At 32.7% G+C, this 13,516-nt stretch overlaps 1 protein-coding gene and 1 long non-coding RNA gene across 3 annotated transcripts; both read left to right on the top strand.

Moving 5' to 3' along the window:
* The first annotated feature begins 4,671 nt into the window (after nt 1-4,671).
* Nucleotides 4,672-12,436, top strand: LOC108551320 (excitatory amino acid transporter 1). Of its 2 annotated transcripts, XM_017905455.1 has the most exons (9): nt 4,672-5,128; nt 5,230-5,353; nt 5,973-6,258; nt 9,733-10,133; nt 10,431-10,625; nt 10,728-10,911; nt 11,026-11,454; nt 11,529-11,663; nt 11,749-12,436. In XM_017905455.1, the coding sequence occupies exons 3-9, from the start codon at nt 6,239-6,241 to the stop codon at nt 11,894-11,896; spliced, it is 1,512 nt and encodes a 503-aa protein (XP_017760944.1). In that variant the 5' UTR covers nt 4,672-5,128; nt 5,230-5,353; nt 5,973-6,238; the 3' UTR covers nt 11,897-12,436. The 2 variants fall into 2 exon arrangements, with proteins under 2 accessions (XP_017760944.1, XP_017760945.1); XM_017905456.1 differs by lacking the exon at nt 5,230-5,353.
* LOC108551321 (uncharacterized) lies at nt 6,270-6,864 on the top strand. Its single transcript, XR_001890472.1, has 3 exons — nt 6,270-6,345; nt 6,445-6,523; nt 6,611-6,864. It is a non-coding gene; the product is annotated as an uncharacterized LOC108551321 (long non-coding RNA).
* Nucleotides 12,437-13,516: the final 1,080 nt, after the last annotated feature.

Genomic DNA, 13,516 nt, shown 5'->3' with positions numbered 1-13,516 from the left:
TCCTATTGACTGTAATTTTTGTTAATTATAACGACTAGATGCAAAACATTAAATTTAATTTCAAATAAAAATTTGCCAATTATATTATGCAAAATATGCGATATATTTACCTATATCTGTGTACATTTGAAAAATTATATCATCATAGACGTAAATTTAAGTATTATGTAAGAATAATGAAATTATTCTCATATTTATTAAAAAAAGAGGTGTATGTTTTATAGTTATTTTTCATTACAAATATAAAATGCAAGACAATAAATTTATCTTTATTTTCGATACGGCATTATAGAAAGAACTTTATGATTTAATTATTGATGATGCTATCGAAATTATGACAGGATTTACAGAGACTGTACATTCGTAATTGATTAGAAGTTGTAAATATCACCAATAGTTAAATAATTCAATGATAAAATATATAAATTATAATGTTATTATTAATTTCACTTATCATTAAATGTTTTGCAATATAACCATATTGTGTTATGGAAACTAATGACAAACAGTGTTAGTACGAAATGGGTATAAAATGTAATGTTTTTTATCTCAATAAATTGGGAAGCATTTTATAATACTTATTTAAGAAATACATTAATTATAATATACACAAACACAATGAACAAAATATAGAACATCGGAACGTAGTTTGACTTTCATACAATGTTTTTCAACAAATAGTTATTTACTGACAAAAATAAAACTTGGAGAGTACTCTCTGCTACCTGCTCAATCATGGCACTGACATTCTTACCGCGTAATAATTTCATTGTTGAATGCAGACAAGTGGTTCTCGTATAAATCTTTTCTTACTTCATTGTCGGTATGTTTACAACTAAGAATAATACAATGTGCAATATAAGATACATTAGGAATTTCGGTATCAATTGCTTTAAATTGCTCATGCTTTCAGTAATTTTTTTATTTACTAAAAAGATATTGAAAAGTACTGTGATTTCTTTTATACATTTTCGAAAATTTCTTTTTATTCTGTGATAGAAAATCAATTTTTAAAGATAATTTTTTATTTCGTTCCTACAATAATTATCGTGCCTACAATAATTGTCACTTGTATTTAATTCTTTGACTTATTTATTGCTGCAGCTTCATCTTTCTAAATGAAAAAATTCAGATTGTTCATCGAAACTTATAACAGAATCAAAATATCAGTATTATGTAAGTAAATAAGTAGGAACGAAACTGTGGTTTGTTCGACCGCATATGTTTCTCTTAAGATCATAATATATAACACAAGAAAGGAGACCATGTTGTAAATATATTTCCAGCCAAGACGTACTTATTGTTAGTTAGAGAAAAACTGACGACAGTGACATTTGATTTTGATTTGTTGAAAGGACAATTATATTAGTATCAAAAAATAATGATTCTGATCAAAGACAAATAATCGAAAATAGATGTAATCGTGAATAGATACAACTTTAGATAACTCCATCGACAATAGATACATCTTTTATTATTTGCTTCTTATTTTTTTAATTTTATAGATTATGCTACACTATCGATTACGGTTATGTAACGTTGTTATTCTTGGTTTTATTAAACAATGTTATTCCTTGCATTTTTTTAGAAAAATAAGACATCTTCAATAAATAAAAAAAAATTTGAAGTAAAAAGTCATCAAAGTTATGTATGTTTGAAATTTACCATTTAAAAAAAGCTTTTTAACATACGTTAAAAATTAAAATTGGCATCGTTTATAGTTGCATTACATAAGAATGTAATTACGTTTTTGAATCACATTTATCAGTGTATTCCATTAATATGTAGTGTTGACTCCATCCTGTCTGAGAATTACATAAATTGCATGTTATTGGTGATATATAGTTTCATTTTGAAATTTGTATTTGTATATTTGTTGCACATTACCTTTTAACATCAAGGTATCAACTTGTAATAATCAATATAGCTCAATAATTGTATACCTATTTTATTGATAATATTTCAAATAAAAATTTAGAACATTTAGTTCACTTAGTTCTGTGGAAAAAAATTATTAATTTTTATTCAGTACCAAAAATATGATGGATCCTCTTGCATAAACCATTTTTTCAATTTTCAAATGATATTTTGTCACTATTATTCAACTGAACTGAAAATATCGATAATAAAAACTCGATTGTTATTTGAATTGATAAACACAGTTTTCCTAACCTTTTTCCTAGATTTCGGAGGTTCAGTGGAGATCAAGGTTATCATTATCTCCAACAAGAACAAGGACAGTCATTTTCGAAATGCAAACTATCTTTTTCAGTTTGCTTCACTTTCATAGAAGTCCTTCAATAGTAAATTTATTTTAAATGATATTCATCATTTAAAATAAATGGTTTTGTAAATTATAATAATCGTATTATTTTACTCAATTGGATAACTTAAGATTTATAACAAAATTAAAGATCATTAATCACAGTTAATCAGTAAGAAAAGTATATTAATTGTATAGCATTTAAAACAGTTGCAAAATTTAGTGCGTCGCTATTATTAAGGGAAGTTCAAAGCAGAGAACAAACTGCGCGTGTGCTAAAGTCCAGATCGTATTAAAACTATAACCGCGCGAAATTTAATTTTACTCCGCGGGAATATGAATTCTGTAACAAAGAAAGACTATTAATTTTCAAAACTTTTTGAATAAAAAGTATGGAAATTTTTACTACCGTATAAAAAATACCATTCAGTTTCTGTTTATTACATTTCTTGATGTTTCTGAGCACATTACGAAACTTCATTTAGATCACGTAGGATGAACAATTTACTGATATAATTGCACGTAATGAGAGAAGGGTGATGCGTTCTCGTTTGGTTAAATATACCGGCAAAAGTAGTCCATTTACCTGGTTAAATGTTACAATAAAGCGTTTACCATGTGTGCTTAACGTAATAATGAAAATACCCTTCTTGTTTAACATAATGGTAAAAGCAATCTCCATTTCATTAAACCTACTACTACTAACTGAGCGTTAAGAAGTAGAATACTAAGTAATTCGACTTTCAATACATCCTAATTATCATTTTTACTGTTTTTCGATTTCAGACGAAGATTTTTACATATTGTTTATTTTATTTCATAAAACAATAAGATAAATGCTTAAGATACCATTATTGGTCAATTTGACAAACTGAAGGCCAACATGATGGACTAATATGACTGGTACACGTTTACTTCAAACGAAGAAACGTTTTGATCCCATCGCTACTTGTATATCATCAGCTGATTGCGTCACGGTCTGGTTTTATAATAGTTCATTAAATTGCCGGTAATTCGTAGTTGTGGGGCTATTTTATGTAGTATAAATGAATGAACATTATCGTGCAACACTTTGATGCCGGTCTAGGTTAAAGTCAATTTACATGTCCGTTGATCTATGATTTTTCATTTTCAATGTGTATTTTTCTTGTTTCTTTATTTTTATACCTGTATGAAAACCTTTTTTGCTCATAATGTGGCTAGTTCACCTTGAAATTTGAGCAAGTCTTGCAATCAGATAAGATAATTAACGGTCTTTTCTCTTAAGCTTCTCTTGCTCATTGAATTATACAGAATTATTACCACGTAACGTACGTTATGATCAGGTAATAAATACGCGTCTGAAACGAATGTCGAATGTATATTTTCGCAAATACACGATTGTTTCATTTATTATTGGTCGTGCCTCTTTATGGGTGAATACGTAATCGTTTCGATGACGCATTGCCATAGAATGACGTAATGCGGTCGAGAAATGGTTATTTTTTATTTCCTTTTATTATCTCTTTAATATTAACAGTTTCTTTAATTATTCTTTACGCCCTTCTTCGTTATATATAGTTATACAAGACAATTATTAACATTATATTAACAAAATTTAACAGCGCGTCGTTCGAATTAATATAAGTTAATATACACGCGTTCACGCAAAATTTCGTGAATTCGAAAAAAAAATCAGCTAAGAATAACGCATCTTCTACAAATGGAACGCATAACCTCCAGATTTGGGTTACGTCGAATGGCAGAAACGATCTAATGGCTCCAATAACCGTGAAGATTGTCGTATCGTGCGAATAACCTGTTAATACTTGTTTGCTCTCGACACGAAACAGCAAAAATGACGCTATCCGTCACTCTTTGGCCTCGAAATCCTACTTAAAAGGACTTTCTGCAATTTGGGACTCTCAGATGCGAGATCTACAAGTTTACGAGTAACCATTCTTCATTCAATTTGGCACACGAATCAAGCGAAATCAATTATAAACTTGACCCATCTCGACCCTCTTTGTCAACGAGGAACGCTCAAAAGTATTACAACTTCCTTCCTCCTTTCGAACGACCGCCTACCGAAAAGGAACTGCCATTTTTGTTTCTGCCATTCTCTTTACCAATCAACGTCTAACTGAAGAAACACAGGGAATGTTTGAAATCCAATGTAACTCAGCACGTGTTAATTCGTCTAATTCTCCTTATAATCTGTGTGCTAAAGTATAACGGAGGAAAAAAGAAATTCAAAACTAAAATATTCTTCGACACTAATCCGTCAATTTTTTTTGCAGTTAATCAAAGAACCAGGAATATTAAGAAGACCCACATCGCGACTCACTCTTCAATCGAAGATCCAAGAGCATCATCATCATCGTCATCGGCATCGTCATCGTCGTCATCACCATCATCATCATCATCATCATCATTATCATCATCATTATCATCATCATCATCATCATCATTATCATCATCATTATTATTATCGTCGTCGATTTAATCCTGTTACGAAAAGAGACGCCGGAGGAAGAGGAGGTTTATTGTGGAAGTCAGAAGGGAGGGATCGGTGTGCATGATCGGAGGAAGGTGATTTGAGAAGAGAGATAGAGAGAGAGAAAAAGAGAGCTGATCAGAAACGAGAGAGTCAGGCCAGACAACAAACAATAGACGCGTAACCTGGTGCTCCCGATGGGGTCGTAGTTGCACGTGTTTGTAATGTATCTGACGATGATAGGCCAGCACGGCAGGAAGAGATCGTCGTAGGGGGATCGCCATAGCTAATCGTACCACCCAAGGTGGCATAGATTGAGAGCTCACATCCTCTCCTGGCCGAGCACGAGTACCCATCGACGTGCAGCTAGTACGCGCGCACCTAACTACGTACGTACATTTTCATTAAAATCTAGCTTCGCTTTGATTCACTCTCTCCCCATGTGTTTACACTGCACAAACTCTGCCCTTCTTTGCCTTTCTTTTGCTAGTTGGTGCGACCTTTGGCACATTCATGGATACAGAGTAAGATGGTGTGAAGAACTTGAAGATTTGAGGGTGCAATTATTGCTCGTTTGGATTGGCGAATACATTCTATTGGATTATCTGTATTGGGTACAAATTGGATTATAATGGATTATGACTGAATGTTTCTGAAACATTTTGAAAGCTTCTATTAAGCTTTAATTAAAACCACTTCTGTCAATACATTCATTGCATTCGTATTCAAAATACTTTGCAAGCTTCTAGACATTAATTATATTGCTTTGGATGAGTGGTGATCATTTTTTAGGGGCTGATTGTGATGTAGATAGGGATGAGAGCTGAAAGTTTTGACTTCACGTGTAATTTGTCTCCATATAAACAATGACAATTAAATGACGTTATTATTCGAATGAAATTATTTGTATTATTGTAATATCATGATTATGACACGGTTGTGAAATATTTGGTGCAAATAATTAGAATAGTTTGTTGTGTAGAGATAGTAACTAGTTATTCTAGGATTTCGTAAAATCATACTCTAAATATTCTTCATACTTATATTTCCTATGAAACTTCATAATATGCACTCATTATTGCTGTAATATCAATATCAACCCCTAAAGTAAGCGTGCACTTCGATACCAGTACTATCACGCGACTTACACTTGTAGTGCCATTATTATCATCCCTGTGTAAATAAATTCCACGTATATTTTAATCGTTTATCATTCTTTTTTCCCGATAACAGCCATCCAAGGAGTCAGAAACCGAAGCCAATACCACTGTCGGCGATCAACAGATCAACGAATCAACGGATCTGATATCGTCGATCCCTTTCGAGCCTCTCGACCTCTCCTACTCGTTCCACGCCGCCTTCCCTTCCCCATTGGGGCGCGACACACAGCAGCCGCTTCCGGCTAACCGGAAGTGACGCTCTATGCGAACGGGTGACCACCGTCTTTCGTCGGGATACCAACACCACGCAAACGTAGGCCAGCACTCCAGACAGGCATCATGGAAGTCGCTACTGAACTGTATGTATCACGTTTTCTCTCCATTAATCTTTCTTGCTTACTGTTGCTTTTTGTTGCCATCGTTGCCTTCGCTTCTCATCTAGTACCGTAAGTTTGGATTTCTTTTTTCATTATGAAACTTTGAGTTTGTTTCTACTGGGTTTTATCATTAAAATTGAATTATTAGAATGCAATTCATTTTGAAAGGTGGACCTTGCTTTTGGATTCCATCACTGAAATGTGATTTATGTTGGAGTATCGGATATTGGACAGTGTTGGTAACTTGGTAATACTAATAGATTATTTTGACATTTTTTTTCATAAACTCTTTGACAACATTTTTTATCGTTATGAATTTTATTGAGACTTTTAGAGACATAAAGGTTGTTTGGATTTGTCAATCTGCGCTAAAATCGTGCGAGACGCGGGCCCATTAAGGCGACATTGACAGGCAGATGAAGTTTCTCCTTCGCGTAATTCAGTTGCATCACCAGTTCAGCTAATGAATTCGCGTAAAAGGATACACTTGCGAAACCGAACGTCGGTTTACTCGGTGTTTCTATTAAACCCATTAAATTTCTTGGATTACATTATCCGTCCGAAGAGTAAACAATCCTTTCACTTTTGCCATCCATTTCCTTTTCCAGTATCCCAAACGACTGCGCCAAAGGATAATAAGTGATGCTAGAAAGCATTGGAACTGATCCAGAATTTTCGCGGCGATCCAACCAGTTACTCCAGAAGACGTACCGTGAAAGTATACAATTTGATAATTGCCGGATCAGTTAAGATTAATCCTGGCTAACGTCGATGCCAGTTTGTTGAAATGCTTCATGGTAGTGTGACCTTGTCTACGAATATTTCATTTAATTTTCACAATGTTCAAATGTTAAGGTTTGAGAAATTTTATATCAATTTGGTTTCTATCGAATTATTATATAATTTAATATCACATATCGCTTAAGTGTTGCATTTATTACGAAAGAGATAACAAACAGTTACAGGACTAGCAGCAAATAAAGAAATGGAAGGAACATCGTTATCTAAACTGATACTACACTAATACCACAAAGTATATGGGATATGAAGTAGCAAAAGCCGTAATTTGAAATAAGTTGATTGATAAGTCTGCTGAGCCATGTTTGCACGATTCAATAGGAAATTCTTGATGTTTCGAAAATTCACGTGATCGGGCTAGGACAGTCAAGACACGTGGCTGAAAGGGCGACGACGTATCGCCCGGCAAGGTCATCGACAAGCGAGCAACAAGACTTTCAAGAGTGATCAGGAGCTCTCTTGAGGCCTACTTAACACGAGGTCACTCGTAAAGACTCAATCAAATCATAACGAAGACTACTGACCCTTGGTTCAAGTGATGGGTTACGATAAGTATCGGCGCCTTTTGCTTTGTTCTGAATTCGTGAAACACACGAGGAAAATCTTGATCGAAACGAGCTAACTGGTAAACTCTTCAGGGTCACTGTAAATGGTGTGTCACGGTTTGACATAGAACGCGATTTTATGAGAATGGGACCTTAGTAAAAATTCAATTTTTAATCGAAAAATCTCTGCCTGTTGTGTAACGATAATTTTCTTGAATGATCGTTTCCTTTTATAATAACGAACAACTTTGGATAACGTTGGCAAATATGTGAGATTGATAAAGATAAGATTGCTCGAGTAAGCAGTTAAATATCAATTAGCATATTTCTTTATGCATTTGACATGTGACTAAGGAAATGAGCGATTCATATTGCAAATTTAAAATAACAAAATAATAAAATAAGGAATGAAGAAATTTGTGAAAAGAAATAACATTAAGATAATAACATTAAGTTGCTATCTTAAGTCTTCATTCAATAATCGTTGAAAATTTGTCGAATTACTATTAACTATTTAAGTAATATGTAATTCTATGTGTCAGACAAGTTGTCTGATTATTTAATTCGATTAGAATCAAACGTTATTCGTGCATGGCTGAATTAAGACGGAGCGAAACGTGTGCGGGGATACAATAATAGAGCTAGAAGAAATCATTGTCAATCATCGTGCTTTCCTGTACACCCGCAACGCATGTAGTTTCAAGTACTTAGTGTTCTATTAATCACGATCAATAAATAATGTAAATAATGTAAGCGAAGATGTTGAGAAGTTTAAGCAGATTCTTGAAAGAGAACAAAAGTTTTTGAAAGATTTTAGAGATCATTATATATATTTTAAGAGTGAATTGTTAGCGTTTACTGAGTGAATAACGCTTTTCATGAATTCATTTTTAAGACTTTTATGTCTAATGTAATAAACAGATGATACTTACTTTAGTAGTATACTTTCCAATAGTAAGTGAAAAATATTAATGTAATTAGACACTAATATATAGAATCAAAATTCTATTATGTCTATTACCTGTATATTCAAAAGTGTATATTCCAAAATGTTACTCTATAAAAAATATTGTTACTACATGTTCGTATACATTATACAAATATTGCTTTACGAAAATAGAAACTGCTTATACAATTTATGAAACAGAATACTTATTCCATTAAAAAATTGGGGAATAGGGAAACTATTAATCGATCTTTAATTATCTTCATCTAACTTTTAATTACATAAATAATTTAAATGAGTTACCTTCAGAAACTCAAGCGATTTGAATAATTCAAGCTACACGATTTGCATAACTTAAATAATTTACTTTAAACAACTTCGGTAATCTAAGTAACAATTTTTTATATTAACTTAATTATCTACATAAACACTACTGAAATGATTTTTCCAAGAGCACTCTGATGTATCGATTAAACATATTGGAATTCCAAACTCGATCTTAGATTCATGAATTGAATAGAAATATAAAATTCATTGCAGCTCTATCCTTTCATCACACGTAGTCAATGCCAATGTAAATTCAAATAGATAATGACGCATCATATCTAGAAGAAAAATAGGAAACTATAACTAGTTTACAATTACAATGTAAAAATATAATTGTACAGAATGTCACGCTATAGAAGAGTCATATATTAAGGACATTGTCGTTTTTTCGCAAATATCATGCATTTTTTTTTTGTAATAGTCGCTGTGACTAGTTAGTTGTCATCAACTAGTCAAACTGACCGAGTTATCAGACTCGTTAACACCGTTAAGGGATTAACTCTTGCAATTAACCCCTTAAAGCAGCGAATAGACTTATTTCGGAATAGTTGCTTCTCTTTCGAAAATTTTTGTTTCCTTGACGATAATTTATTTGCGTTAGAAAACTGGAAACGATGTATATGCTAAATGTTACACGCTGCAATGAAACCTCATTTGCAATTCCTCCGTGTTTTTACTTCATGTAATAGAAACAGAATTCATACCTTTATTCGCATGAATCAGCTTTTATCGCTTCTTCTTTCTATTTGCTAACAAAGATATAGTTTTGAATTAACAGTTTGTATACTAGTCTAACTTTACAAAGAATCATTTCTTCAATCATAAATCCTACTGTTTTAGGTCGCCGTTATCAGAATCGGACACACAATGCAAAATCGTCGAACGAACTTCATATTATCCTCAAGAGCCGAACAAGAGGCCGAAGACCAGACAGGAGAAGATTCGAGCATGTTTCAGACACAATTTCCTGACCATTTTAACAGTCGGTGGTGTGTTTGGAGGTGTGATCCTCGGTATTTTCTTGCGGAGCATTCGGACCCAAGGATGGACACCCCGCGAGATCATGTACATCAATTACATAGGAGATCTGTTTCTGAGGATGCTAAAGAGCTTGATCTTGCCGCTGATTATATCTAGTTTGGTTTCTGCCATTGGATCTCTTGATTTGTCATTGAGTGGCAAAATTGGTGCTCGTGCTATAGCGTACTATATGGTGACTACTGTTAGCGCTGTTATACTAGGTCAGTAACAGATTTTGGTGTTGCAAAATAATATAATAGAGGTACTGAAATGATAAAGTAGTAGTAATAGAGCAGATACATTTTACTATTTCATATAATATGACATAATGCTATAATAACACTATAGCAATAATATATTGGAAATGTAATGACAAGAAAGCAGTAATATTGTGGCAATACACGTGGTGTATAGTAAAAGTATAGCATCAATATACAAGGATATCGTAATAATATATAACAGTATACGCTTTCAGCACTATTCAAAAAGTAAATCATTATTTTGAATTATATTTTCAGGTATAATTTTGGTAATCACTATACAGCCAGGTGTAGGTAACAATCCGGAAATCAAAACGAAAGAACAACCTCAAAACGTATCGACTATTGATACCTTGATGGATCTGATTCGGAACATGTTTCCTCCAAATTTAGTAGAGGCATGTATCTCTCAACATAGAACGGAAATGCAGAAACCGGAAAACAGTACATCAGGTTGAAATTTTTCCTAAATAAATCACATGTTTTTATTGACAACGTCCAGTAAGGTATAATGATATAAATGATATAATATCAATTATTCTTTTGCTGGCACAGATAATATGGATGAGTGGGAACCAGTACAAAAGATTGTATCTGGAACTAACATCATGGGCTTGGTCGTCTTTGCCACAGCGCTAGGTATAACATTAGGAAAAATGGAACAACAAGGCAAACCACTACTCGTATTTTTTGAATCTTTGTCTGGCGCCATGATGTTGATTACTCATTGGGTGATTTGGTAAATTTCAATTGTTCATATTAAATATTATATAAACTTGTTAAAGGCATATTTAATTGTAGATTACACTATTTTCAATTATATCTGTATCAATAATGATATCTTTTTCTTCAGGTTGTCGCCTATAGGTGTACTGTTTCTGGTAGCAGCCAAGATAACGGAGATGCAATCTTTAGACGAAGTAGTTGCTCAGTTAGGAATGTACTTCCTTACTGTCTTATTAGGTCTCTTTATACATGGTTTCGTAGTTCTACCTCTGTTATATTTTCTAATAACAAAAAAGAACCCATATGTGTACATATCCAATATGGCTCAAGCGTTAGTCACTGCGTTTGGTACATCCTCGAGTTCTGCCACGCTTCCGATTGCAATTAATTGTTTAGAAGAGCGAAACCATGTTGATCCACGAATTACCAGATTTGTCCTACCAATTGGTGCCACTATCAATATGGATGGCACTGCCTTGTATGAAGCTGTAGCTGCAATTTTTATTGCACAAGTACGCCAAGTTAGTCTTACTTTTGGACAGCTGGTAGCAGTCAGGTAGGCAGAAGAAAAAAAGTACAATTTTTATTTAGTTAAAAAACATTACTATTTATACTGAAGTTTCTATTTAGTATTACAGCAACTGCTGCAAGTATTGGAGCAGCTGGAATTCCACAGGCAGGTTTGGTAACGATGGTAATGGTATTAGATACAGTTCGTCTTCCGGCTGATGATGTCTTTTTAGTTATCGCTGTTGATTGGTTATTGTAAGTTTTCCGTTAGAATCATTCGTATAACTCACCTTTAAGATAATATCAAATTTATATGACATGTTAATCCTTGAATTTTCAGAGATCGCTGTAGAACAACGGTGAACGTAGTGGGCGATTCGCTTGGAGCGGGGATTTTAAACTATTTAAGCAGAAACGAGCTGGCTTCGTTACCACATAATTCACAGTCTCAGAATGGAGCGGATCATCACACCACGACCTCTATATGAGAATGAAGTTGTTAGTAATTGGCAGAACTTATAAATGTTGGCAGGAACAATGAACGTTCGCTTTTTTCCAATACTTTGCTCGTTAAATGTTGCACACTCCCATTGAACTTTAAATTTTAAAGTCGAAGACGAAGTTCAGTAAGCATAATAATTCAGTAAGCAAGCAACGATAATACACACTAGCACAGTATTGCTACTATATTGCGTTCTGTTTGTAGCAATCAGTCTTCCATTCTTTAAGAAGAGACTTTGATGATTCTTGTATAACATTATTAGAAGAATTAGAGCAATATTTTTTGTATTTAACTGCACCGCTGCCAGATTCGTTCGATTAGAGTACAAAAATAATCAAATGATCTGATCATGTTTTAATGATCATTTTCAATTGATTTTATGATAAGTTGCTAAGTCCAATTAAAATGATGCCAAACAACGGAATAGGAAAATCTATATCTGTTCAAGTTTGAACATATAGATATTCTGAGAAAAATGTGAGTCAAAATAAATCGAGCTTTTAATCGATTTGTCTAATTAATTGATTACGTGCCATATGCTTCAAAATGTTAGAAGACGCAATTGTAGCTTAACGTTGTTAAATTTTAAACTGTTCTAACATTTAGAAACTTGTAAAATCTCTTTTCCTGCGAATAATTATTTCTTATTCAAAAGAATTTATTTGTTGTTATATAAAAGCGTAAAAAAAAGCTAGCGGTATAATGAATATGTTACTGCCTTAGTGTTCTAATTTATTCTAAAAGTATTCTTTTTTATCTTATTACTTCTGAACTCGTTTACGGCGAAACATCATTCTCTTCTCGCAAAGTATTAAAATTACTATGCAAACATTTAATTCCAAAAGAATTGTTTTAGTGGAAAATTTTCTTAAATATACTTAGAAAATTTGATGGTACTTTAAGGTAATACCGAAACGGTATAAATGTAGTAGATATATATAAAATCCCATTGTATATGATTGTTTTAGACATAACACTAGTAGTAACCGATAGTTATACATATGGAAGTATTATCTATATCTTAATCTTTGTCTTCCACTACTACGTTATTATCTATAATCTTTTTATCGTTTTCTAAAATCCTTAGAAATACACCAAAATATTCATAATTGTGTTCAATACCCTATAGATTTATATGTCTGTAAAAAATTACAGAAAAATGCAGAAGAGAAGTTGTTTCCAACTAGTACTATCTATAGAGAGCCAGTAACAAGATTATGGATTCAAAATACCTCACTGCATTAGATGAAGAAGTGTTCAGTTATTAAATAGAAAGTGGAAAAATGTATTTTATTACTCTCTAACAAGAAATGATTGAAAATGTACCCTTTTATAGTTACATTGGTGCATGCAATGAACGTAACTGAATAGTCAACTTATATTTGTAATTTATTTACTACATTATCCTTGTGTAGGTATAATTTATGTGAATTGAAAGATAATTAAGTACTATACCGATATCTTTTCCTACTCGGAAATTTTACACCTTTTTTTAACGGCAATTAAAATAAGAATATGAAGGCGACATTATTAAATAAATTGATAAATTACTTAAAAAATTTGACGAATATGCATACTAATCTTTCAATCATACAAAATTTTATAT

This window comes from Eufriesea mexicana, unplaced genomic scaffold (genome assembly GCF_001483705.2).
Source record: "Eufriesea mexicana isolate 0111107269 unplaced genomic scaffold, ASM148370v2 scaffold3780, whole genome shotgun sequence".
NCBI classification, from domain to species: Eukaryota; Metazoa; Arthropoda; class Insecta; order Hymenoptera; family Apidae; genus Eufriesea; species Eufriesea mexicana.
This window is presented reverse-complemented; position numbering and strand designations above follow the sequence as displayed.